This window comes from Amphiprion ocellaris, chromosome 19 (assembly GCF_022539595.1).
Source record: "Amphiprion ocellaris isolate individual 3 ecotype Okinawa chromosome 19, ASM2253959v1, whole genome shotgun sequence".
In the NCBI taxonomy this organism is placed as follows: domain Eukaryota; kingdom Metazoa; phylum Chordata; class Actinopteri; family Pomacentridae; genus Amphiprion; species Amphiprion ocellaris.
The window spans coordinates 3,634,982-3,661,712 of record NC_072784.1 but is presented as its reverse complement, the minus strand read 5'-3'; the positions used below and the strand labels follow the sequence as shown (position 1 = coordinate 3,661,712).

The 26,731-nt window shown below is 39.6% G+C and overlaps 1 protein-coding gene across 4 annotated transcripts; it reads right to left on the bottom strand.

The window, feature by feature from the left end:
- Positions 1-26,731, bottom strand: LOC111566374 (histone acetyltransferase KAT7-like). Of its 4 annotated transcripts, none has more exons than XM_023266922.3 (15): positions 26,544-26,731; positions 23,972-24,116; positions 21,650-21,862; positions 20,460-20,744; positions 20,286-20,368; positions 16,689-16,775; positions 15,738-15,836; positions 13,678-13,788; positions 12,651-12,842; positions 11,235-11,324; positions 9,940-10,080; positions 8,965-9,058; positions 8,198-8,344; positions 4,584-4,690; positions 1-4,493 (listed from the first exon to the last, which is right to left on the bottom strand). In XM_023266922.3, exons 1-15 carry the CDS (start codon positions 26,556-26,558, stop codon positions 4,395-4,397), a joined length of 1,908 nt encoding a protein of 635 aa, XP_023122690.1. In that variant the 5' UTR covers positions 26,559-26,731; the 3' UTR covers positions 1-4,394. The 4 variants fall into 4 exon arrangements, with proteins under 4 accessions (XP_023122690.1, XP_054861105.1, XP_054861103.1 ...); XM_055005130.1 differs by lacking the exon at positions 26,544-26,731 and adding an exon at positions 24,239-24,571 and having other exon boundaries at positions 13,699-13,788; XM_055005128.1 differs by lacking the exon at positions 26,544-26,731 and adding an exon at positions 24,239-24,565.

Here is a 26,731-nt window from a genome sequence, read left to right as displayed (position 1 = left end):
CACATTTCAGACAGATTTATTGAATATAGGTGCTAAAAGGTTGAATGTAGTTCTTGTAAACCTGCATCCGGTTAGTATTGATGTGAACTCTTCTCCCTCATGTAAGACTCGACGAAGACGGACACAATTAACCACAGGGTTAGAGACAAAATATAAACACGGGAAATAAACTCATCCACGGATTGGTAGAAAGAAAACATCACAATTAAAAAACAAAACACGGAGATAAACAGCCTTATGAACTGTAAAGGCAACTTTTCTTACAACACAAAAGAAGCAAATGTAACTTTGAAGCTGAAGATTTAACGATTTAAAAAGACACAAACTATAAAAAGCATCATGAAAATTAAAAAAAAAAAGATGAGGGTTGATTTAATGAGACGTTGTTGGACGCATGCCTCGTCTAAGCTTATGCACAATGTTTAAACAACACCTCAACATTTAGTTTTCTCTCGAAGAGTGAGGCAACGCTCTCCTGTTTGTGTGGTAAACATGAGGCAGAGTTAGCATAGCTTAGCACAAAGACTGAAAACAAAGGGAAACTACTAGCATGGCTCTCTTCTAGCGTCACATCTGTTGTGACCATTTAAGTTGCAACGATTAACCCTCCTGTTGTCTCCATTTATGGACACCAAAAAATATTGTTTCCTTGTCTGAAAAAAAAAATTTAGCAAAAAAGTCCCCCAAATTTCTGTAAATTTGGAAAACCTTCAGGAAGAAAATTCCAATAATTCCTTAAAAGTTTTATGTAAAAAAATTCCCCAAATTTGGCCAGAAAATTATTTTAAATATTTGGAAAAAATGAGTAAAAATCTTCCAAAAAAATCCTAAAAATATCTAAAGTGATTCCATATATATTAATAAAACTTCTGATATTTTCTTTAAGAACATTCACAATAAAATCAAATCAAAGTGAATTTCGCTGGATTTTGGTTGTTGTCTGGTTGTTCTTAAGAAACTTTTTTTTTCCCACTAAAAAATGTTAAAAAATTTCCCAGAAATGTTGATAACGTGGACATCAGAAGTTTCACTGTGAAAATATTCAGTTCAATTCTATTCTATTTATATAGCGCCAATTACAGGTCAAATTGTCTCAAGAAAAATATATTTTCTTCCACATTTTCAAACTTTAAAACAGGTCAGTTTGACCCGCAGGACGACACGAAGGTTAACTGATGAATCCATTAATTGGTAGCTAATACATTTTTATAACCAATGAATGAGTTTAAGTAGTTTTTAAGAAGAAAAAAAATCTAAATACTCTCATTCCAGCTTCTTAAATTCAACATTTTCTGATTTCCTTCTTCCTCCATGACAGTAAACTTTTATCTTTGGCTTGTGGACAAAAACAAGACATTTGAGGATGTCATCTTGGGAGTTTTCTGACATTTTATATCTAAAAAAACCAAACAATTAATCAAGAAGCTTATCACTGGAATCAAAATTATTGTGAGTTAAAGCCCCATTTATAATTATGAGCATCCTCGATTAGAATTAAAATGTCCTGCTTAAACAAAAATTTGAAAAACTTGCTCTTACTGTTTCCCCTTGTTATCAGTCTAACCTGCTACATCTGGAGCATCACATTTAGAACACAGACGTGAATCTTCAATCAATTTTCAAGCTTATTTCACCAAAACATTGAAGTATTCCTTTCGGAAAATCGGAAATGTTGATCCAAATCAATAAATATTGAGATTGTCAATAAAATAAAATCAGTTTTCAATCAGTCACAGTCTGAACAAAAAGGCTGTCCTGCTCGCAGCTCTAATTCACAAGTAGTGACAATGTGCAACATTTAGATTTAGTCGCTTTGGACGGCAGGAGATAAACCTCTGAAATGGAAATGACTTGTGTCATTGTCGTTGCTGGTGGGGGGGATTCTCCCTCCGGTACCTTTAAAGAGCTTCTGGACACATTCAGATCTACATACAACTTTAGATAAATATTTATATTCACAAGGAAGCCAGTCCTACAAAGCAGACATTCCTCTGCGGTCCTGTACGTTCTATGCAGTTAACATCATTTAAAGAATATAAATAGCTTATTTTTTCCCCCCAAATCTAGTTAAAAAAAAGAAAAAAAAAGAAAAAACTCAACGGGCAAACACAGCTACACATTTTCACACACAAACAAAAAAAGGAAAACATGAGCTTAAAATGGGCTGTTCTAGCTTGTATACAGTGGTAAAACCTTAGAGGTAGAAAAAGTATTTTAAAAAATCATAACAAAACCAAACGAAGGACACAGAAAACAGGTTTGTGAGCTGCAGATTTTCTCAGGACAAAACCGTGGACATCATGAAGCAACACGGATGAAATAAAAAAGGGGGGACAGGTGGAAACAGGACACATCCAGGTAGATTCCTCCCTGGTGATGGTCCAGTGGCAGCTATAGCTTCCTGGTGAACCGACTGACTGGTGAGATGGACAAACACTGAACACGACGCTTGTTTGTTGCAGGAGACAGAAGCTGATTTACTGGTTAGTTCTGGGTTCAAACAGCCACTGATCGTCTGTAAACAAGGTAAAGATCTGAAACGAGAAAATCTCAGCTCTTCCTACCAATGATGATGTCTGTTCTTCACGCTGTTACGTAATAAAACGTGAAATAACACAGTGTCAGGTAGAATTTTATAACCAATATTGTTTTTATCCCTTTCCAGATTCCACTGCATCTCTAGGAGAAGTTCATGTTGAAGTCTTTTCCGGTGGGAACTCCCCATCTGAGTGGTAAATTGAGGTCAGGGCTCCTATTCTTAGAAACCTGACGCTCGGCCAGGCCTTGTCCTGTTTAATCACAGCCGGCTGGTCTGCGTCTGACAAAACACGTTTTTATGAGTCGTCGCCGCGCTGCCGACAACAGAAAGGAAGAAACGCAGCGCAGGTACGACTCTGGCTGCCGCAGATTGGATTAAAAGTGTGTCTGGTGCTCGGAGCTAATGAAGTGTCTGGAAGGAGGCGAGGAAGGACGCACAATTAGCTTCACTTTTCAGGTAACAAACGAGGTCAGAATGATATCAGCGGCTGTCTTACGTCCACTGACATCACCGGCTGCTGCGAAGCCCATTACTTGTAACCTGACACCTACAGTTCACTGTTTAAATACATGAATGGACCAACTATGTGTGAAACATCTGGACAAATCCTGAAAACATTATTATGAAATGCTGTGAAATCATTTTCAGAATAAGTGCATTGTTTAATTCACTATATTTAGCAGACTCCTGGCTAGCTGTTGCTAGATGATAACAGTCAGGAAAAATGACATCATTAAATTACTGTCATTAAGAAAACTAATATATAAAAATTAAAAGAGACATTTCAAATAGCCATTTAGAGATAAAAACAAATCTTACAATCTTCTCAGAATGATAAATTAACATTTTAGACTTGAGTTTCTTCAGAAATTATTGTATTACTCATTGGTTTATACTACTACTCATGCAAGTACTTCATTCATAATTACTTTTCTAAATTGAATATCAATATTAATATTTAAGTAGTGCAGCAGTGCATGAGTGTTTATCATTTTTAAAGAACAGTGGTGTTTAAAGAAACGTTTGAGGAGCAGTTGTGACGAGGCTGTGAAAAGAGGAAATCTAGTGTCCCAAAACATTTGACATCGTTTCATCACCTAATAATTTGTTCAAAATTTCTTTGCTCTTTTTGCTCAAAAAATGTAATCATTTTTATTTTTCTGCTTTCAGGAACAGACATGCTGTTTACTGCAACAGGAAAGGCGTTCTGTGTCTTGACGTACGCCCAAACTCAGTCAAATGTGAATGCACAACGTGAATTTATTAGAAAACTTCACAAGAAAGCATCAGCAGGAAAGCAGGTTTGGACAGCGAACACATTGAACCTTTTATAATAACTTTGGAACATTATAAAATGATCATCCCATAGAGTGTTTCACTTGAAATTTGTAGAATAAAACATTTTATGTCCAAAAGAACTCCCATTCAGGATAAATTCTCCAGACCATGTGGTCACTCCAATACGGACATCTCTAATGATGTCAATTTTTTTGGGACACCCTGGAGTTTGTTTTTAAATTCCTTATTACTTCAAGTATAACCAAACCTTAACTGTTTCTTTTTCTTTACAGTTTGTATTTAAGGACATCTTTGGCTGCTTTTTTCATCTGTTTTAAACACTAGATGCCTTTCTTATAGGTCATCCCTGCATTAGATTCATACACATCATCCTCAGTGACTGCTTGAACCCAGAGTGACGGCGGACTGTAAGTGTACGTTACCGTGCTGCAGCTGCTGAAAGCGTTCAGAGTGTGTGAGGGTTCAGGCTCAGGGTGTGTGAGCATGCCAGTGTACGGAGAGATATCTGTTGGTTTGTGTGTGCTGTTGGGGTCTGGAGTGTGAACAGGAAGGTCCTTTACGTCCCTTTAGGCGGCGTCCATTTTAAGGCTGTGGGGTCGATGGTCTTTCCGTTACCCCGTTTGGTCTCCTTGGCCTTCCAGTCGTCAATAAGGTCCTTCGGGAAGAAAACAAACCGCAGCAGTTGAGTAGAGATTAAATTTAAACAATAACCAATCAGCTCCCACCAAAAAATCTGACTTCCTACCTGTCTCTTAAGAACCAGGTGCTTCCCCTTCCAGTATTTGAGCATCTGGAGGGACTGCAGTGTGCTGACGATGTCCACCGGGTTCACCGCCGTCTCCTGGCTGATTTCTGTCAACATAAAGGACAAGCGATAGAAGGGTGGAACACAGGTGACCCATAAACAGGGGCTATAGTCCCTGATGCAACGGTCATGAGTTCAAGTCCAGCTCATGGCTCTTTGCTGAAAGTCCATCATCCATTCTTCTTCCCACTTTCTTGTCTCTCTCTCTCACTGCTGTCCCATCAATAGAGCCGAAAAAGGCCAAAAGAAAAAAAAAGTTAAAGCATTTGCAAAGAAAGTTTTCATTAATGAAGAATGAAAGTAGCTGCAAGGGACTGGTGACCTGTCCAGGTGTCTCCTCCTTCACCCTGAGTCATCTGGGATAGACTCCAGCCCCCTGCGACCCCAAAGAGGAATAAGCGATAATAGATAGTGGATGGATGGATGGATGGATGGAAGAACGAATTAGCACTTGCTATTCTTAGAAAAACACACTGCACACTCTTGTGATTTGAGTATTGCATCCATTAATATTGTTATTTCTCTCCCACTGGAACAAGAAAGTGTTTAAGGAACAGTAAAGCCAAATAAAAGCTCCCCATGATCTGTCCTTGCAGGTTACTTGTTGTCCAAAGTGGAGGAGAAGGTGGGTTCACCTGAACGTCCTCTGTCTGACCTGGGACTCATCAGCTACAGAAGTTATTGGAAAGAAGTGCTGCTGCGCTACCTGAACAACTTTCAGGGCAAAGAGATCTCCATTGTTCATGTTAACAAATCAAACCATCAGATAAGGAAAAGTACAGATGGAAATGGTTTTAGCCTTTAGGTATTCAGGCAGTCATCCTGTGGGAAATATGAGCATCTGATGCTAATTAACAGCTCACCTGATGCTGATCTGAGGTTTCACATGTGGCAAAAACCGGCAGGGATAACTAAAAACAAACCCTGTTTATCTTATGTTAAACACATACATCACTGCAGCCTCTGATGCTGAAAACCACTCAACATTATAAAATCTCAAAGTAGGATCCCGTTATCAGCTCCTTATGAAATGTCCAAACGTAGCAGTTTATTTAGAAGTAATCAAAAGGCTTTCTGAATGACCTCACAGTTGGAGCATAGAATAACAGAACCCTGGCAGGACAGAAAGAACACACTGAATACAGGACAGGATGACGCAGAAGAGGTATTTGTATTATTCCAGGTGAGGTGAATACATCTCCCAAAATTCAGAATAACTTGAAGAATGTTTGAAAAAGGTCACAACAAGAAGGTGAAAAGAAAAAAGGACAAAAGGAGGTTGGGATGTGAGGGAACAGTGTTACTACTGAAGCCTTCACTGTTTTGTCCCTCTGTTCCGGTTGCTGTCTGACCCTGGTGGCCATCTATTATTTGATGCTTTTGTTTGCCTGCTTATGTAATGTGATTAAAAAGTTGTTGAGTTACAGCGATTTACACTTATTTGTGAATAGCGACTTTTAAAAATGAGCACAGTATTGTATCTTATTCAGTTGTAGTAGCTCTGCAGTGTATGCTGTGATTAGTTCTGTAAAATCATGAAGCGTCAAAATTGTCTGAAACTTCAAATGCTGAAAATTTCACAAGTCCATATTTAAGAAGAATAACACGGATTCTTAAATAAGAGGTAGGAAGTCATAAAAATGTTTTAAAAAACTGGTGGAAACTCACAATGAAACATAGGAAAGCAGCAACAAAGGCAGCTTAGAAGACAAGTAGAAGTTAGTTAACACTGTAGCAGCACTAGCTCACAGTGTATAATTCACATTTGTTTTGGTGCTGGGTAGCAATTAAAATTTTTAATCGCGATGAATCGCATTGTTATACATAAAATTATATAACAAACTTAAAAGTAGTGTATTCCTACATGAAAAAAAATGCAGTAACATTTGGTTTGCAAACACTTTAAACAAATAAAGTGCTTTTTAACAGCAGTATTCCCTTCACACAGCAGCAGTTGACATTTTTCTTGTAAATCTCAACCTAAACATTAAAGAAATCAAATAAAACCAAAGCTATTTGCCACTGTAAGGGTATTAACGTTTTATCCGGTTTGTTATATATAATAGAAAAACAAGTTACCTTCAGAGTCCAGAGCCACGATCATAACATTATAACAGGAACCTTCCCAGCAACAGCAAGTTAACATTTACACGTCTGTATTCTTATTTTTTTTCTGTACAGGTACAAGCAGGAACATTTTTCTTTTATCAGGTACCAGCAGAAACAGCCTATGTTCAGTAGCAGCTGTCCCTGTTAGAGGGAGGTGAAGTGGTCCAACACAAAAAAAGTCCACAGCTGGGACTGACTGAAGAAGAGTTTTTAGTCGCTGAAGTCCATGTTTATGCTTCTTTTTTTTGGCTTTAATATATGAGACAGTGAAGACTGACAGGAAACATGGGGAGAAGAGCAAATGGCTGTGGGTCAGACTCGAACCCATGACCGCTGCATCGAGGACAACAGTCCCGGTTTATATCATCACACAAAGAACCTTCCAGTGATGCAGGTTGAGGCTCATACGTGCCGTGATTCGTTACGATCCTAAGAACGTTCCTCAGGCCAACATGTTCCACGATACTAATCTGAATATAGTCTGTAGCTAACTACTTCGCTGAGGCATGTTAGCTTGTCTTGTTTTAGTTTATCCAACCAGTCTGAAGCCTCCCTCTACTGTTAGTCTGGGTGAGACGTGATGACGTCCATCCCAAGTCCTGATCAACATCCAGCTCCTGATCTGTGGTTAGTCTGTCTGTGGATTCAGAGCCAGGGAGCAACAAACTTTCACAATAATAACAATTTTAAAAAACTGCGTTAACGCACAATAAAACAATTGTGGGTGTTAATTAATTAATGCATTAACATTCTCAGTACTAATTCTTAAATATGTTTTGAGGAAGGAACTGACTTCAGGACATTTGTTACACCAAATGACCAGAGCTTTTCCTTGTTTGCAACAAAAGTTCAGGCAGGAATGGCACCAGGTATGGCAACATTATACCTGCTAAACATCAGCATGTTAACCTGGTCGCTGTGAGCTTGTGGAGTCTTGTTTTTGTTTTCATCACAGAAGCAGGGCTTCTCTCAGGAAACAATGCAGCCAGCAGAAACAGAATTGATGTCTGTTCAAGCTTTTTCTGAATGTGTCTGTGAAGCCCTATTTTTGCAGAAAGTCTTGTGTGCGTCAACAATCATTTATCACCTGAACGCTGATTTATTGTGGCCTCACTGTTCTCTGATTCATTCATAAAAACAGACACACTTGAATGCATGCATGCACATGCTAACACACACACACAGTTTCAAGAAATGTTGATATTTTAAGGGCCTTCAGGTCCGTTCCTGACATCTCAATCTATTTGATAGGAATTACATGACCAGGAACTATAATTAATCTGAGCTTCAACTCAGATTTGTGCTCTAAAATAAAATTTCTGGGCTGTGATTCGGAGAACTGGATCCAGGTTATGAAGGTATGACTATATGATGCCCTCTGCAAAGAATATCTTCATTTCATCGTCTTTCTCAGGCATTTTAACATACGTGCTTCATATTCCTACCTTTAATGGAGATCTCTTTGCCCTGAAAGTTGTTCAGGTAGCGCAGCAGCACTTCTTTCCAGTAACTTCTGTAGCTGATGAGTCCCAGGTCAGACAGAGGACGTTCAGGTGAACCCACCTTCTCCTCCACTTTGGACAACAAGTAACCTGCAAGGACAGATCAAGGGGAGCTTTTATTTGGCTACACTCTCCCTGAAACATTTTCTTGTTCCAGTGGGACAAAAATAACAATATTAATGGATGTAATACTCAAATCACAAGAGTGTGCAGTGTGTTTTTCTAAGAAGAGCAAGTGTTAAATCTTTGTTATTGCGCTGAGGAGAGTCCCTGCTCAGTATGTATGGCAGTTAAATGTATGAAACAGAAGCACACACAAACAGATTTCCCTACAGGGGAATGTATGAATGCATTAATGTGTGATGTGCTGCTGCTTAGATTGGTCTTTGGCGTTTCCTCCTCTCTTGGTCACTGGAAGATAGCCAACTGATGCCCACCAGTGGGTTATATAAGAACTAAGAAGGCACATCTTTAGGCTTTTTGGTCATTTATTACTGCAAGCAAGTTTTTTATTTTAATATATATGAGGTAACTATTGCTTGCCAGAAAGAGCTTGTAAGTTGCGTTTGTACATTTTCTTTTTTTGCCTAGTTTACATTCACTGGTAATTTGATTTCCTCCAAACCACTTCCTCATATTCTCCATCTAACACAACGAACCTCTCCTTCCCTTCTAGTTGGAGACGTACTGATGACACATTAAGTACTCACTGAAGTCTATGAGCATCTTGCCGTAGCCTTGCCTCATGTACTGCGGCATGGTGAGGATGCAGGACACGTTGTAGTTCAGGAAAGAGTTCTTCTCCTGTGAAAGAAGAACAAATGCATGAGCACAAAGGTTTGACAGACATGGGGGTTTCAAAGGCAGCAGATATTTGCAGAGGCAGAGGATTTGCTTAATGCCAAAAAAAATAGCATTTCACCTGATCTTTACTTTTCCTGCTCTAAATTTACTTTTGGTATTTTCTTATCCTCACTTGATTCCTCATATGCTAAAATGCTGAAAGGTAAACTGAATTTAAAAGACTGAAGATGCAATGGATTGCATGTTGTACAAGGTCCCCTGTGAATACACAATGACAACAAACTGTATATGAATTATCATTTGCTGAAGGCTCCACAGTTCAGAACGATTCTAATCTGTGTTTGTCTGGTGAACATTTCACTCCTAAAGCTATACCTCACAAGCAACTTTTGTGCTTCCTACTACGGAAAATTCAGAAACAAGCGGCGTTTTACTACAGCTTTAAAGAAAACAAAGAGTTGGATGCATGGTAGACATCATTTGGAGCGTATTTCTATAAAACTATCTATTTGTAAAGTTAGCTAATATCTCCTGACATCAAAAACTCATATAAAACACTTCAATTTCTATGTCTTTTTGAAAAGGACTGGACAAGTACAGTCAAGCCCAAAATTATTCACACCGCTAGCAAATTTTGACTTAAACTTACTTTTATTCAACCAGCAAGTTTTTTTTGATTGGAAATGACACAGGTGTTTCCCAAAAGATAATAAGATGATGTACAAGAGGTGCCATTGTGGAAAAAAAAATTCTCAGCTTTTATTTACATTTAAAAGTAACTTTAAGTTAAAATTTGCTCAGGGTATGAATAGTTTCAGGCTTGACTCTATGTCCTAGTGGTCCATCTGAGAGCAAGAGTACTCTGTAATCAGCTCAGTTACCTTGGAGAAGTATCCAACTAGGTGGCAGCCTGTGTTGTCGGCTTCAGTCATGACGTAGAAGAGGAACGGTTCGACGTCATAATACAGAGTCTTGTGGTCCAGGAAGAGTTTGGCCAGCAGACATAAGTTCTGACAGTAAATCTGCGAGAAGAAGAGCACAACAGACATCAGACTCTGGAGTCACACAGGAAGCACAGCAGACTAATATCTCACAGTCAGATCTCCACTAGAGAGTTTCACACTCAGGTGGTTGAAAAGGTCAGAGAAACAGATGATGATTCAATCTAAACACTCAGCCAATCAAACAAAACTGACACAAAGACAACATGATCTGTCCTTAATGTTCATAATCTGTGGAATCATTGCAGACGTCCAGATGTACAGAACTTCTTTAACCCTCCATTTAAAGGGCACCAAAAAAATATTGTCTGAAAAAAAATCCAAAAATTCAGCAAAAAAATTCCCCAAATTTCTGTTAATTTGCAAAACCTTCAGGAAGAAAATTCCAATAATTCCTTAAAAGTTTCCCTTCAAAGTTTTATTTTTTTTAAAAATCCCCCAAATTTGGCAAGAAAATTCTTGAAAATATTTTCAAGAAATGAGTAAAAATCTTCCAAAAAACCCTAAAAATATCTAAAGTGATTATATCAATAAAACTTCTAATATTTTCTTGAGGAACATTCACATAAAAATCAACCAAAATCCAGCGAAATTCGCTGGATTTTGGTTGATTTTTTTTTTGTGAATGCTCCTCCTGAATCTGGGAAGTAAACTATACACCTACATAATTTTGACAGAGCAAGTTACAGAATCCAGCGGTTTCTGGGAAATCTCTGCCACTTTGACAGCTGCTTCATGCAAATCTCTGTTTAGATTAACATCCTCTGTGGCACCAAACACTGCATCATCACCTACTGTTTAATATTCACTCGTCTGACTCACAGTCTCTTAAAGGCCTCCTATCTAAGTTCTGCACTGCTTTGCTTAAGCAAGATATTTTGTTATCATCTAAGTGTATGCCATACGATCCCCTCTGTGAGTGCAGTAGATGTTTTAAATCCTGACTTGAAACAACACAAACAGAACAGACAACATGGCTAATCTGTCCCCAAACAAGTGGTATTCATCAAGTCTAAAACAAATGAACTTTGTACAGTTAAAAGCATTCGCTGAGCCTTTCATGGAACATTAAGTAAGAGGTTCAGGATAGGAATATAGAAACTGAATGGATGAAGTGTATCGATTCCTGGACCTACTGAAGGAGGATCAGGTGAAGATGTACAGTTCTGTCTCACCTTGTTCTTCTTTCCATCCACCTCAAAGACAGAGATATTCCCCTTCCTGTAGATCTCATCACCTGGAGGATGTTTCCACACACACTTGGCCTTTAGAAGACAAACAAGAAGAAAGCAGAGCAAAGATAAACTTATGTAGAACTTAGTTAAACACCTCAATGGTAGTTTCACATAGCAGCCATTTTAGACTAGAACACACTTTGAAACTTCAGTTCACATCTCGGGTCTGTGGCCAGCTTTAAAAGGCTCTTCCAATGATTCAGAAAGGCACTAAGATAACATGGGGGACTAATTATATATATATACATAAATTTTATACATAGATATACATTCAAAACTGAATCAACAGATTGAGAAATATCCTGATTTTTAGTCTCAAGTACGAACCAAGCTGCAAAACACTGAAACCTACGGTTTCTATAATATAATCTAAACAACAGCACAATTTTTTAGACACTTTTACATGTAAAATTGTTTTAACCATGCAAACTGATTTTTAAAAATAGTTAATTACAGTGCCACAATGTATTCATGTTAAAAATTTTAATTCTGTTTTTAAGATTTAATGACAAAAATTTCAGGTGTCGCGGGCAGACAGTGGATTTGTTTGACTGTCTTCTTCCGAATCATTCAGTTCAACTGAGCACAGAGTCCTGAAAAAAGTTATTAGTTCTGTCACTCAAAGCACAGAAACAGTACAAAGTGCACCAGAAGGGCAAAGTTACACAGTCTATCGAAATAGAGTCTGCATGGTCTAGGAATAAAATATGAATTGCCTTAGGCGTTGAGATAGCAAGGTTATAGTTTGAACTAAGGCAAGAGTCAAAACTGAATTTGTGCCACTGTTCATTTCCACTCTGATGCTTTCACATCACTGACTGGAAGCAACTTTTCTTTAACTGATCAGAGACATTATGGATGAGATAAAGCACCACTTCTAAACCACACCTGGAGGAATTTGCAATATTTGGTGATGTTTTTTATTCTTCTGTTTATTGAAATAGGCGCTGAGAAAAAAAACAACAAAAAAAAAACATTGAAACACAAAAATCTATTTTTTAAGAAGATATGTTGGTTCTTATTTTCTATAAATCATCTCCACCGTGAAAAGACCACTGAAAGCTGAAAGGATTTGTATGTGTTGTTTTAAATCTACAGTTAATGTCTTCCCTGTAATTTTTACACTTTACACTATTACACATAGAACAGATACATAAAAATAATAACAGATATATAATAATTTAGGTTCCACTCAGACCGGTCCTACGAGAAACCAGTGCTTGCAAAAGGTTCCCAGGTACGTAATGAATATGAACAAATTGGCATTGGGGGATGGATACGCTATCTTGGCTGCAGTCTCAGCGTCAAGGGGTTAAGTCTTTAAGGACCTACATATCTACCTGACAAATGTCTTACCAGGTGCCTGCGCAGAATGGTCTGGCTCTTCATATACTTAAGACAGAATTCGCACATATAGAGCCTCCCCAGGCGGGCGTACTCCTCTGGATATGGAGAGTGGTACCAAGTGTCCAGCTCGTAACGGCCAAAGACGATGGTCTTTATCATGTTGCTGCCCTCCGACACGTGGCCGGCCAGACGGAGCTTCTCCTGTACAGCCAGGACAGGAGGGACACGGAGACAAGGTACAAGGAGGACAAGAAGACAGGGCAGGCAAGCAGGCAGAGGGAGAAAGGAGAGAGAGGAGGAAAAAAAATCAATTATTCCGGGAAAAGGATCAGATGAACCAAAGATGACTTTTGTAAAAAACCTCAGTGGAGGAAAATGAAAAGATACAGAATGAAAAACTGGACTGAAGAACTGATAGGAAAAGACGTCATATGAAGGCAGGAAACAAATATTTTCAGAAAGTTATAAAAAAAAAAATTAACAAGGTAAGATCTGAGGTAAAATTGTCCACTAACTGCATTAACACCCAATGATGACATAACTTAAGAGTTATGTCATCATCGTGACATAACCTAAACTTGTCACTTTGTGTGACAAGTAAAAGAGGAAAAAAAAAACATTTACTTTACAAATATTAGTCCAGTCTTGTATATTTTTGGGGAAAAGAAACCAAGAGCAGTTTGAAAATTCTGCATATAATCTCTGTAGTTTGTTTAGGAAAATTATAGCAAAGCAGAGCAAAGCATATGCAATATAGTTAACAGGTTAAAATAAACTAAGCCTGGTTAAAAATAACAATGCCTTCTCATCTGAATGGGTCACGACGTAACAGAGCAGAGGAAAAAACAAACACAGAATGACAGAAGTGGTTGTCCAAACTACCAAAAATATCTCAGACTCCTCCTGTGGCTGCAGGGGAGGGTTTGTGGACTGAAACAGAGAAGAAGAGGAATAAGGCAGAAAAGGGCGGACAAAAAAGAAAGGGAAGAAGAAAAGGAACAAGGGAGGGGAGGTGATGATGAGTTTTCTCTCTTACAAGGTCCTCCGAGGCACGTGCCTGCGCTTTCCTGAACAGCTCCAGGTCGTAGTCGCTGGTGATGTTCTCCAGCAGCGGCTCCCGGCTCGTCCCGTGGCTTTGGCGGTGCTCCTGGTGGTGGTTGTAGAGAAGGAAATGAGAAAGACTTTAAAAAAAAAAAAAAACATTACATGTGCTGGAGAGAGTTGAAGGAGTTAGCATATTTACTAATTCAGTTCAACTCAATTTTAATTATATAGTGACAATTACAGTTTAGATTGTCTCAAGACACTTTACAGAACCCATATGGTCTGAACCCCCAGAGCAGCCCTAAAGCCACAGTAGCAAGAAAAAGTCCCTTTTAACGGGAAGAAACCTTGAGCAGAACCTGGGGGGACCCATCTGCCGCTGGCCGGCTGGGTTGAGAGGTACAAAGTCAGAAGAGGTAAAGGGGGGAGGAAACATATAACACATATTGGCATACATGTATAGTATGAGAAACACAGAGGACATAATGAATACAGTGGTCCCTCTCCATATCGCAGTCTCACTGTATCACGGATTTTTGCTATATCGCGGGATTTTGCAGTATATAGGAATATTTATACATTTATAGTTGAGGCGAGCAGCAGTAAAGAATGATGCTGGAGAAAAGATATCTGCCTTCTATGCCCTCTGCAACTGCCAGATGCTTTTATTTTGACACTCAGAAAACAGCAATATAGAAAATGTGGCAGGAAGTCATCAAACACACTTCACAGTCACAGTCCTGGCAACATAACACTTAACCAAACTAACTAGGCTGACTAAACCACAAAAACACAAACACTAACAACACTGGAACACTAACATAAACCACCATAATGACATTTAAACCTCCAAGACCCCGAACTCCCACGGTGCATTGCAGCACAACAGTTCAGTCATAGCAACCGGCTCTGGATTCGCTCCATTATTTTAATTATTTTTGCGGTAAATTAAGCATTTTCTAGCCTAAAAAATTGAAAACAATATATAAATAATATTTAAAAAATAATAATTAAAACATATTAAATGAATATTTACTCAAAATAAAATGCGTAGTAGAGCACTGGACACGGATTGGCTCAGCGACCGTAGCATCAGGTCTCCTCTGTCTCCCATCAATAGCAGCATTCACCATCTGATCATGCCCATTTCACATAGACGTCTGATCGCTGCACATAGTGTTGCTCTGCGGTGTTGTGTGGTGTGTGGGGAGGGTTTATAAAGCCTTAAAATATATATAAGTAATCAAATAAATATGGTTCCTACTTCACGGAGGGACCACTGTACATCAGAACATGAATACATACAGAACAAGCCAACAAACTGATTCATAAGTTTACTGTTATGGTGTAAGGCTCTGGCATTAAATATACTACATATACAGCTGGTAGTAAGATTCAAACAGTGTGTAGATGAGCATATCAAGTATAGTGAGAGTGATGCAGAGTAGATTGGTGGAAATGGGCAGCTGGAAGCAGCGGGCTGGAGGAAAGACAGCAGCAGCATCACACAGTGGACATGATGGCATATAAACAAGCTTCACGCGGAAAATTTCTGCGTCGTGCACCTCCAAATTTTTCTAACTATGCAGACGGAGACACCCGAAAAGCTGGCGGAAGAACAGGAGCTCAGAGCAGCAGAAGTTCAGAAATTCAGACATTTATATGATTCATCACACAGAGATCACCATGGTAACCGGGCTATGAACAATTGATGGTGTGAATTTAAAACTAGCTGTTGAAATACAACTATCTGGTAAAATGTCATGTTTTAAGTGGTGTAAACAATGGCAAACTTCTTCTACTATAGCTTAGTACTGTGGCAGACGTGTGTTTACGATACACTTCCCCCTGCAGTTTGGGAGCAGACGCCGCATGGAGTATAAAGTCACACATGTTCTCTCGAACGGATTTCCAAGTGTTTCATTTCCGCGCGGCTCGTTCGAGAGGAAAGCATAACCCAGCCAGTTGGTGTGACAGCAACCACAGAATAGAAGCATCCAGCTAATCTCTGGGGGAACGTATTTCCCAGACATTCATTCGTCATCCACCTACCATGTACTTTTCTTTCTGCTCCTTATTGAGGCCAGAGTTCCTCTTCCTCCTCAGCTCTGTCACCTTCTCTTTGTAGCGCAGCTGACGATCCGTCGGGGCCTGAGAGCACAGAGACAAACACTTTAATATGGATGTTCTGTAAGGAGCCTTTTACCTCTCGAACAGTGGCATTCATAGCGCTAAAGACCAATTTAAATGTCTGATTACAATACATATGGAATACTGTCTTTACTAAATTGTAATAACACTAATACTGATATTTTATCAGTGACAAAATGTGAAGATTTATAATCAAGTCCACCATTTTTCACATAGTCTTTAAGTGTGCACAATGTTAATTTAGTATATGAACTGCTTTTCAGAGGAATCAATATATTAAGTAATAATAGTTACGTGTGCCATTATTAAGTGTTGCAAGTTTACTTTACTATTTATGCTGGATAAATAAAGATTACTGCTATTCTGTGTGCATTTATCATCTTGTGCGTATAAACTTCAAACGATATTTCGTCCTTTTTGACATCTTGTCAAGTGCATTAAATATTATGACACTGTGTTTTCCCCGTTAAATAATAACCACTGTGCCTTTCAAAGAAACTGCTCCATTACGTCAGATGCGGAGGAGTCACTCCACACTTATTGTGACTCAACCTCCGGCAGCCTTTCATCACTTTGCCCCTGACCCTGCTGCACTGGCAGACAACAGTCTGATCTGAGGTACTGCTGCTTCAAGAGTGTTGCTGTGGTGTGCGGGACACAACTGTTCACAAGTGGACAAGGGAATTCACGGTAGGGTCACAGTCTTCACCAAGAATCTAAGAACCAACCTACAGAACGTCAGTATATGTGTACGTCTGTTTCAGGTGTGAGCTGGTGTCACTGTGTGTTACGCTTGTCTGATGCGTTTGTGCATGTTTTATACATCTATGTATGTGTTTTACCACGTGTTACCTGGTTTCTTGTGGAGTGCCTGTTCTCGTCCTGGCGGTGCGACAGCGTCCTTTCCTCAGTCTGTTTGTCACGCGTCGTTGCTTTGCCCTGACAAAACATCAACACCGTCTACCACCAACAACTCACAACCAGCCCTGCAGTGGAATCACTGCAGCAGCCGCCTCCTTGTTCCAGGACGCAGGCATGGCAACAGCAAATTTTGATTTCAGCTGAAAATGCTCGGTATACAATCTTCAACCTACAAACCGAGAGGTTTTCAGTGAAATAGAGGTGATTTAGAATGAAAAACATGCATAGATTTACAGAAGACTCGATTGTAATGAATAAGTTAATTCAATGAAAAGTTAACTTACTTTTTCTTCAATGTTGTCTCACTGCATTTAGTCCTACAATTTTTACAGTTCTATAGGTCTTTTAACACTATTTACACTGGAGTTCTACACTGGTCACAAAGTCACTTCTAATGTCACAGTTTCCTCTATGGAGTCAGCTGTCAGTTTTTTTTTACATTTCCAAAACACTCTTTAAACACTATCAGGGATTCATTTTGCCCTGAGTCATGAGTAAAATACCCAGTGTTTTGTTAAATGACTCAAATGACTTTTCTCTCAAGCCAATTCCATCGGAACTTGTTTTTGACACTTTTATCTATTTCTAGCACCGATGACTCTTGATCTTTTGAAAAAAACCTCATGATTCCACCGAAAACGATCCCAATAGCTCAAAATTCCAACACGAACATGCCGCCATGAATTGTAACAAAAGAATGCATCGAGCAATTTGATTGGTCCAATCGTTGGCAGCTAACCAATTTCGACCAATCGCAAGGCCTTTTACAATGCAGCAGGAGCTAGACTGGTTCTTTGTTTTGCAGTCTGTCAGATGTAAAGGTGTTCAGTGAAGAGTTGGGTATTTAGTCTTTTCCTAAAGACTGAGAGACACTCTGCAGATCGAACAGAGTTTGGTAACTCGTTCCACCATCGAGGAACCACAGAGAAGAACAGTCTAGCTATAGACTGGCCTTGTTGTGGTGGTTGGACCAGGAGCCTTTTGTTGGCCGAGCGTAGTGAGCTGGAGGGAGTGTAGACCTGAATGAGAGTTCAGCGGAGAAAACGCTCTCGGTCTGTGCATCTGTACTGAAGATTTAATCTCCACGCGACACTCTGAGTCAGAGAGGTTGCTGGGGGATTAGTTTGTCTCACCTGCCACTAATGCTAATGTGATTATTCCAGGCTAGCTGTAAATTTCTGTATATATTGTTTTATTTCATTTTGCTATTTCATTTTTCTTCCTGTTCCTCTCTCTATAGTTTCTTTATTTTTTATTATTCTCTTCCATATTCCTAGTGTGACACCAACAGCCGAAACCAAATTCCTTGCATGTTGTGTACTTACTAAAGCTGATTCTGATCACTTTTCTGTCTTTGGTCTAGGCAAAAGGAAAAGGTGCAACAGAAAATTGGACCTTCCAAGCGTGCTTGTGGAGATGCAGGCTGAGAAGGAGCGGAACCGGCACCCAGCATGATGAGAACATCTGGTTGCTCCTCAGCGAGGCAAGAGAGAATGAAGCGGCCTTGCAGTGGAGGAGATGGTCCAGAATGCTGCCTTCAACCAGTCATTCCTGGGTGTACTGGGGCAGCTGGTGCAGGTAGTGCTGGGTGTACTGGGGCAGCTGGTGCAGGCAGTGGGCAGCCAGAGTGCACCTCCCAGAGACTTGAGATTTAGTTGTATATAGTTTTACTTTTAGTCCTCCACTGTAGGAGAGGCCCACCACAGTTTGTACTTTGCACATTGTAAATAGTTTTGATTTTGCTGCTGACTAATAAACTATTTTGTGACTTATGTGATTGCATCATAACTTTTCATTTTGTCTGTTAAGACAATGGTAGGAAAAGAGTCAACAGTCTGAACCAAACAATTCTGTATTCCCTAATAATGCATTTATGTTTAATGGGATTTAACATGTTTTAACACAAACTCCTTTATGGTTCATAATTCCGTTGACTGAATTACACCAAAGCAATACTGATTTATCAAACTGGAATATTCTTAAAACAGCTGTTTTAATGTTTTGGTGTTTAATTTGTCATGTAATCTAGCTAACCTTCACAAATAAAACAATAGCATAGACACATCTGCAAAAGGTACAAAAGTTTATTGTCAGAATTGCATTAAAGAAAACAATAGCGGTCCGGGGACAGAAAAACAGAAGTATAACGAGAAGAATAACTTTTAACTTTTGCATGACACGTAGTGCATCAGTGCATCCTGTACATCTCTGTCCTCCTCCTCTACACCTTGTGCCACTGCAGGTTCATGTGCTGCTGCTTCAGGTAAATCCCATGAAGTCTCATCAGAGAGCATCTGAAACACATACACAGCATACATATTTTAATACCTAATAGCGACAAACTGCAGCCATTACAGGGTCGTTCACAGGACTGATACATGATAGCTAGCGAACTAGCATTAGCTTACCCTCATATGTCGTCTAGTTCATATCCTCTTGTCTTCAGCTTGATGCTGCTGCATCGCCTCCCAAACTCTCCTGTGTGTCTCCTCAGTGTTTCGACTCGTCGCTCTCAGCTTTCTCTGACTCTTCTATTACTTTGAATCTGACAGAAAGCCACAGACCGAGCAGCAGGTGTACCATCGCCTCCGTTATGTTGCGTTTGTGTCGCACGCAAATGACGTTAAGGGACTTTCGGCTCGCTGCGCTATGACGACTCCACCCACGATGAGGCTATATGGAAAAACAACTAAACCGAGACGAGCCGAGTCAGATACAATAGTGGCGAACCGTACCGCGCCGAGTAGATGCTTGTGGAATCGCGGCTTTTGTCTGTTACGCTGCGGGAGAAACGCCGAGCGCTTCTCAAAAACCGGGAGCAAGAGTAACAAAAACATACCTCCCCTAAAATTTTCTCAACGGATTTGGACGATTCACAGAAATGATCAATTTGAAAATTAAAACGGCGGATTTCCGCGGAACGGCGGAAAATTGCCATGCCTGAGGAGGCTTCGCAGCTTGACAAGTTCACTTTCATTCCGTTGGTTTCTTTCAGCTTCATCCACTGGACACTTGGACGCAGTGTGATGAAAACTCGTTTGACTACAGAGTAATATTGCAAAGAGCTGCACAGTAGAGTGAAGAACAACTAAAGCAAAAATGCAGCATATTTCTTCTAAAGTGTGGCAGATATCTGTCATAAAAATATGAGAAAGTATGGGGCGCCCAGATAGCTCAACTGGTTGAGCGGGCGCTCATGACCAGGGGCTATAGTCCCAGATGCAGCAGCCTGGGTTCAATTTTGTTGCAGGTCTTCCCCCATTCTTCTCCCTACTTTCCTGTCTTCCCTCTCTACTAACCTGTCTAATAAAGCCAACAAAAGGTAAAAAAAAAAAACCCAACTTTAAACATATGAGAAAGTAAAATAACAAAATTGCAAGAAAACAGACGACACATAAAATGGTCACAAGTTTCAGTGGGAATCTTCCCTGTTGTAAACTAGCATGCAGTGTCATGGTTTCACACTCACTTCTTAGCCTGGAATCCTTGTGGATATATCTTCATGTGTGTGTATGTGTGTGTGTGTACCTTGCATTCATCAGCAGAGAGGTTGTGGTACAGAGGGCATCCCGATATGGAGAAATGTCTCTCATGTCTCCCTGTTAGATGACCTGAGAGAAAAAGGAAGGGATGGAAAGAGAGGACTATGAAGAGATGGACACAAACAAATTAAATGTGGCAGTACAGTGCTTGAGGCCTCACCCAATGAGTTGCAACCAGGTGTGGGACACTTCATATTGAAGTTGTAGCTCTCATGGAAACGCCGTCGTTTGGGCCGGTGGGAGAGGTCATGGGCGGCTGCCTCTTTGAGCGACAGCTCTTTTGCCAATCTCTCGTCCTCCTCTTGCGAAACTACAATATCGTTGCTGGAAGACACGAGGTCGTTGCTCGGGCTGGAAACTTCAATGTCTGACTCTGACGATGGGGCGTTGCCTGTCGGAGTGCGAGGAGGCGTCTCGTCCCGGTCCACTCCCTGCTTTATGTCTGCTGAGCCAATTGAGGCGACAAAAACATATCAGTGATTAAAAGTTAGCATCTGCTCCCCATTCATACAAATGTTTTACCATTTTTTTGAAAGAGAAACTGTCTCCCTAGCTCTCTACTGCTACAAAACTGTCTTAAGGCAAACCTCTGAAGCAGCACATTTGCCTACATACAGATGCAGTTGACACCCTCAAGCAGGAAAATCCAATAATAAAGAATGATGTTACTGCAGCAGAAGAACAGTGTGTGAGTTCAGACAGTTCGGCAGGTTAATAGAAGGACATATTTCAACTATTTTCCTTTAATATTTTTCAATCAAACTGGTGTATTTGAATTTCCCTATGGATTAATAAAGTATCTATCTATCTAAATATCTATCTATCTATCTATCTATCTATCTATCTATCTATCTATCTATCAGTATAAGACTGTTTCTATACATGTGATACTCTGTGTCTTTACAGGAGGTGTGCAGGTACAGTAATGACTGAATTTAAGGTCCCCCACATTTGTGTCAGAATTCTGTCTACTGTTCCTGTATGAGTCCTTCTGTGTGTCTTATTCTGTTAGAAATCTGCTTTTTAAATGTTTCTATATTGTGTTTTTATTAAGACTGCAAGACGTAGACACGGTCATGTCTTCTTTTTAATCAGGAACACCCTGTGATCACAGAGAGGCCCCATGATATGAGCTGAACAGCATCACAATGTAAGACTGAAACATTCCCTTTTTCTTACCTGACCTGTTCTTTCCTCTGACATCCAACTGAATTCTCATTAACTCTAGAACTACTAATACTACTCTTACTCTTCTTTGGGTCCCTGTAGCCCTCCTCCTACTTTTCCTTCAATCGTCCTTGTAATGCACACACTTCATTTCTTAGGACACACAGGAAGCACCGTTCTCACCGTTAGCTTCAGTATCTGAGCCTGACGACCTGCTCTGACGCAAAGGGTATTTTTTGGCTGTGGTGTTTGTTGCCCCCTGCTGGCTGCGTGTGATTCTGCGCCCGGAGGAGAAGACGGATGCTGCCACCGCTGCTGCCGCCGCCGACTCTGCTGCTGAATCCAGGCCTTCGTCAGGAGCCGCAGGAGAACTGCTACGTAACGAGCTGCAGTTATCTAGAGAGGAGAGGAGATCAAACTAAGGTCTTTCATGTAAAACATAGAGCCTCATGTTAGGAAAATACACAGCTTTTTATGTACTCATCCTAGACTATCTTGAGCATAAACTTTCTCATTAAAAGATTAATACACCAGAATTTAAATATATAAAATGTATTTTCTTTCATACTGACTTATTCTGCTTTGATGTAGTTTAATGCTTCTATTTTTTTTTTTACATAATTTTAAATTTTGTTTTTCATGGCTACTTATGTTTATTACAGTTGGACAACAGATTAATCTAGAGCGGCAAAGGTTAGTCAACAAATTTATTAGTCAAACAGAAAAAAAAGAGCAATTACTATGACAAATATATTTTTGCTCCAGTCTCTAAACTGTGTTTCTCTGACTAAACAAGCAAGCTGACTTCAACCAAAGGATTAATCAAGAAAATACCCAACAGATGAAACAGTATTAAAAACAATCTTTACATTTACAGCCCTACTTAATGGCCTGTATGTATTCTTCCAAGAAAATTTACTACAGAAATATCATTGAGCAGACGTCCTGTTCAGGCTAAATCTGAGCAGCTGCCTGCAAACAATCAACTACGAGCAAAAACAGTAAGAACAAGAGTTACTTGTTGCGAACAGCCTCAGTGGGTATGAGAAGACTTATCCCGTCACAGAATAGAAGAAAGAACCTCTGAATCCACGTCTTTTTGTAGACAAATAGCCCCGGTGATGTGTCTAAGCCTGTCTGAGGACCGGGACAGCAGAGCCAACTTCTCTTAGTAACAAAAAGCAGACGAAACAGTGTCAGCCTTTCTTTCTCTGTTGTAAATCCCCTTTGGCAGCCGCGGCAGAAAGAGGTCACACAGGAGGTGGGACTGGAGTTAATGTGTGTGTGGTGGGGGAGGTCAGGCTGTCTGAACCCATTCATGCTTTATGGCTGCCCATATACAATAGCAACTACACAACTGGTGAAGTGAGGAGGGTCTGAGGTCTCCTTGAATGAAAACATCCTTCTTCATTCCAATGATCTATGTAAAAGTAATTATGCTGCATACAGAGATGTTTCGCTTAATAATAAATATAATTCTGATAGAAATAGATCATTTAAGGTCATCTGAGTAGAAAACAACCGTGATACAGTAAATATGTTTCATTATAGCTCTATGGAAAATGGATAGATACTTTTTAAAGTTTGTGACAAAACAAAAAGGTCAAAAAGGAGCTGGAAAGTCTTTCTAAATATATGAAACTTACACATGTAATGGTAAAATAAACTAGTGTACTTCAGACTCTTTCCTAACTTAGGATGGGCCTTGACAGGTGACTACACACAACAGTAAACATGATCGGTCCATGCTCTGTACAGGTAATGAGTTTGTGTTTCCTTATTGGACAGTAAATTACACCTGTTTATTATTTTCTATTATTTCTGACGATTTGATAAACTGTCTGCATGTACTATGTACTATGCTCAAGTAAATTAAACCCAACGTAACAAACCTTAAAATGTTTTGTTTATTAAAAAAATTCTCATTTCCTGTCATTTTGGTTTGGATTCTCCTTTGTTGTAGCTCATTAAAACCTCTTTAGGCGGCACCAACAATATCTCTATGCAAGAAGAACAGTGGTGTAATTACACTAAGGTTATTTAAATAATAAGGGAACCTAAATCATTAAAGGTTTCAGACAATCACACATTGCACTTTAACTATCCAAATTCAGGGTTAACAGCTACACTAAACCAGTGAACTTGAGGTGAACACTGACTTCGGGGTTATGAATGAGAAGACAGACGAGTAAATTTCTTTGTCTAGAAAATGAAACAAATTAGTAACGCTGAAATATAAATAAGAGAACCTCTACTGAATTCTGTTGACATCTATAACTTCAGAAGACGTGAAAAGACGTGAAAAAAATAATGCATTTCTACAAAAGAATACGCTGCATTTCTGACAATGCCATATGGGGGGATGAACAGCCTTGGCAGAGTACTGCACTCTCTGAGTGTTTTTCTTGTTGTTGTAAGCTTTAATTGGCCAAAAAGTTATCGATTAATCCGCTATCGGCATCGGTCTCAAAAAATCCATATCGGTCGGGCCCAATGTTTACATACCTTGTGAGCTCTGGCTGAGGCGCAGGGACGCGCGAGTCAGGCGCGTGCTGCTGCGCCTGTGCGCGCTCTCGGGAGCTTCGGCGTGCTCGAGATCGGCGGAAAAATCCGAGTCCTCCGTCCCGTCCGAGCTGCTGCCTGCGGTCCTCTGGGAAGGAAACAACAGTCATCAGCGACCTGAGTTACTTTACGAATGAAAGTCCGCAAAAACCGCGTCAGACCAGCTGGATAAATTCTGTGATGGTGTGTTATTTGTTTGTTTTTGTTTACCAGCGGATAATTCAACAAAGATCCCATGCTGGGGAGAGGAGTATCATCACATCTCCGGCTCTGTGTCTCCTTTCACCACCACAAGCTGTCAATAAATACTGAAAGTAAACCTAATCTGCAGCCGACCACACAGACACACCCCGGCTGCACCTCGATTGTACCAAACACTATTTTCCCCACAGCGCCTGAGATGCACCTTCCACCGGAAAATCCAAATTCTAGTATGCTATTTCCACAAATTATTCACAAGACTATTGCCACGAACGCCTAACACTTCAATAAACTAGTTAAAATGTCCTCTAAACTTGTTTTTTTTTTTGCAGCAGCAGCAGAATTAGTCGAAATTGCCGGCTGCCTACCACGCAGAATGCGTGGGTTGATGTTGACAGAAGAGGGCTCACCCTACACCGGAGACCATCCGGCTGGGTGGGGGTGGGGTAAAAAGGGGTACTCAGGCACTAGACAGCATTTGCATTGCACTGATAGCATACTGGGGGCCTCAGCATCCTTTCAAATAATACTCCAAACATGCCACTATAACTACATACTGATTCACAGTGATATAATGTGCATGTTTCCTTGTACGTCAATGGTTCCCTTCACAATCACATATATTTATTTTCTCATTTCTCCTCAGGGTCGTTACATGAAATTCAGCTACAATGTTTTCTTTGTTTCCCCTTCTGTGTTTCCTATTTATGGTCTAAATTTAAAATTTAAAAGGCCACAAAAGGCATACTGATCAGAGGTAATTAAATATAACAATAATGATAAGTGAAGACACAAATAAACAGGACAAAGAAGACACACAACGGATAAAATATGATAGAGGGTATTAAAGCTATAGATTTAATTGAAAAAAGATGTTTATTTTTTCCTTAAAATAACAAAATATGCTAATATATAATACGCTATATGTGTCAAATTGACAACATCGTCTGGTCTTTCATTACTTATAATAATGCAGCAATATATAGATAGATATTTAATCTATCAATTAGTGAAAAGAAACAATATTAAGAGGAAAAATAAATTAACAGGGCAAAGAAGACACACAACGGATAAAGTATGATAGAACAACACAATACTGTACGCCAGTATATAATGTGCCATCTGTGTAAAATTGACAGCATCGTCTGGTCTTTTATTACTTATAATAATGCAGCAATATATATATATATAAATATTTATCCTCTTAAGACCTTTATTATTATTATTGTTATTATTATTATCATCGTTATTATGAACAATAGGTTCTTTTTGAAAAAAAATGATATCCACATATGTGGACGCCAGGTCCTAGGAGGTTAAATATAATCATACAAAATGCAATAAGAGACACACAACAGATAAAATATGATAGAGGGTATTAAAATTACAGTTAAACTGAAAAAAATGTTTGTTTTTATTAAAATAACAAAATATCCTATGCTAATATATAATGTGCTATCTGTGTAAAATTGACATCATCTGGTCTTTTATTACTTACAATAATGCAGCAATAGATAGATAGATAGATAGATAGATAGATAGATAGATAGATAGATAGATAGATAGATAGATAGATAGATAGATAGATATTTAAAGCACCAATTAGCTAAAACAAAAAATTTAAAGAGCAAAAATAAGTGAACAGGACAAATATAACGACTATAACATCACTCTACCGTCAGGGCTACTTGTGCACATTACGGAAAGCATCTTTGACAACTTCACAACAAGAGGCTGGGCGCTGAATTTGCATACGGCCAATTAAATTAAAGAAGAGGCGGGGTTTGAGAAAGCCCAACCAATGAGCGCAGCGCTTGTCCCGAGTCTGTCCAATCACAGTGTTGTTTTGGTGCAGACGCTCGTTTCATCCTCGCACCCAAAGAACAGCCTGTTCCTTTCCTCAGCAGTTAGCTAAAGCTACCGTTATGGACGTTAAACTGTGGACAGCGCTTCCACTCTGCTTTAACTGCGTGTAAAAAGTCTGACCAAAATGAGCCAAAAACTGCATTTCCCGAAGCACTTCTGCGACACTTAACGCAACAACACATTCTTGCAACTCAGCAATAAACATTAGCTAGCTTAGCTTCTTAGCAACAACACCAACCGCTCAGCTCAGTTTCATGATTCCACAGACATTTATATTCACCACACATTTACAACTTAATAACAGCAGCTCGTGGAGACACGTTTCAGCCCTCCAGCCCGGCAGTTTTATTCACAGGAGTTTGGTTTTTAGCTCCTCGCTGGCTAACATTAGCTATGACGTTATGTTGTTTGCACTAACGGCTGAGTGTGCAGCTAACGGCCGTCCTACCTTTCTCCGGGGCATTTTTAAAAGCGGTGACGTCTTTCCTCTGCCAGATTGTTATTATTCCACACTTTGGGAACAATTTATCTCACAGTTGATATAAACAGTTGCACCCGCCAGCAGTTGACATGAGCCAACTCAGCTGAAAAAAAGCGCATAAATTTCTCCGCACTTCCCAGTGAGCACGGCGCATG

Excerpts from the sequence above, each read along its gene's own strand:
- LOC111566374 (XM_055005128.1), bottom strand. The coding sequence starts at position 24,265 with ATGGGATCTTTGTTGAATTATCCGCTG. Across the intron at positions 24,117-24,238 it reads CTTTGTTGAATTATCCGCTG|AGGACCGCAGGCAGCAGCTC; the intron begins GTAAACAAAAAC and ends TTTCCTTCCCAG. Across the intron at positions 12,843-13,677 it reads CACGTGCCTCGGAGGACCTT|GAGAAGCTCCGTCTGGCCGG; the intron begins GTAAGAGAGAAA and ends CTGGCTGTACAG.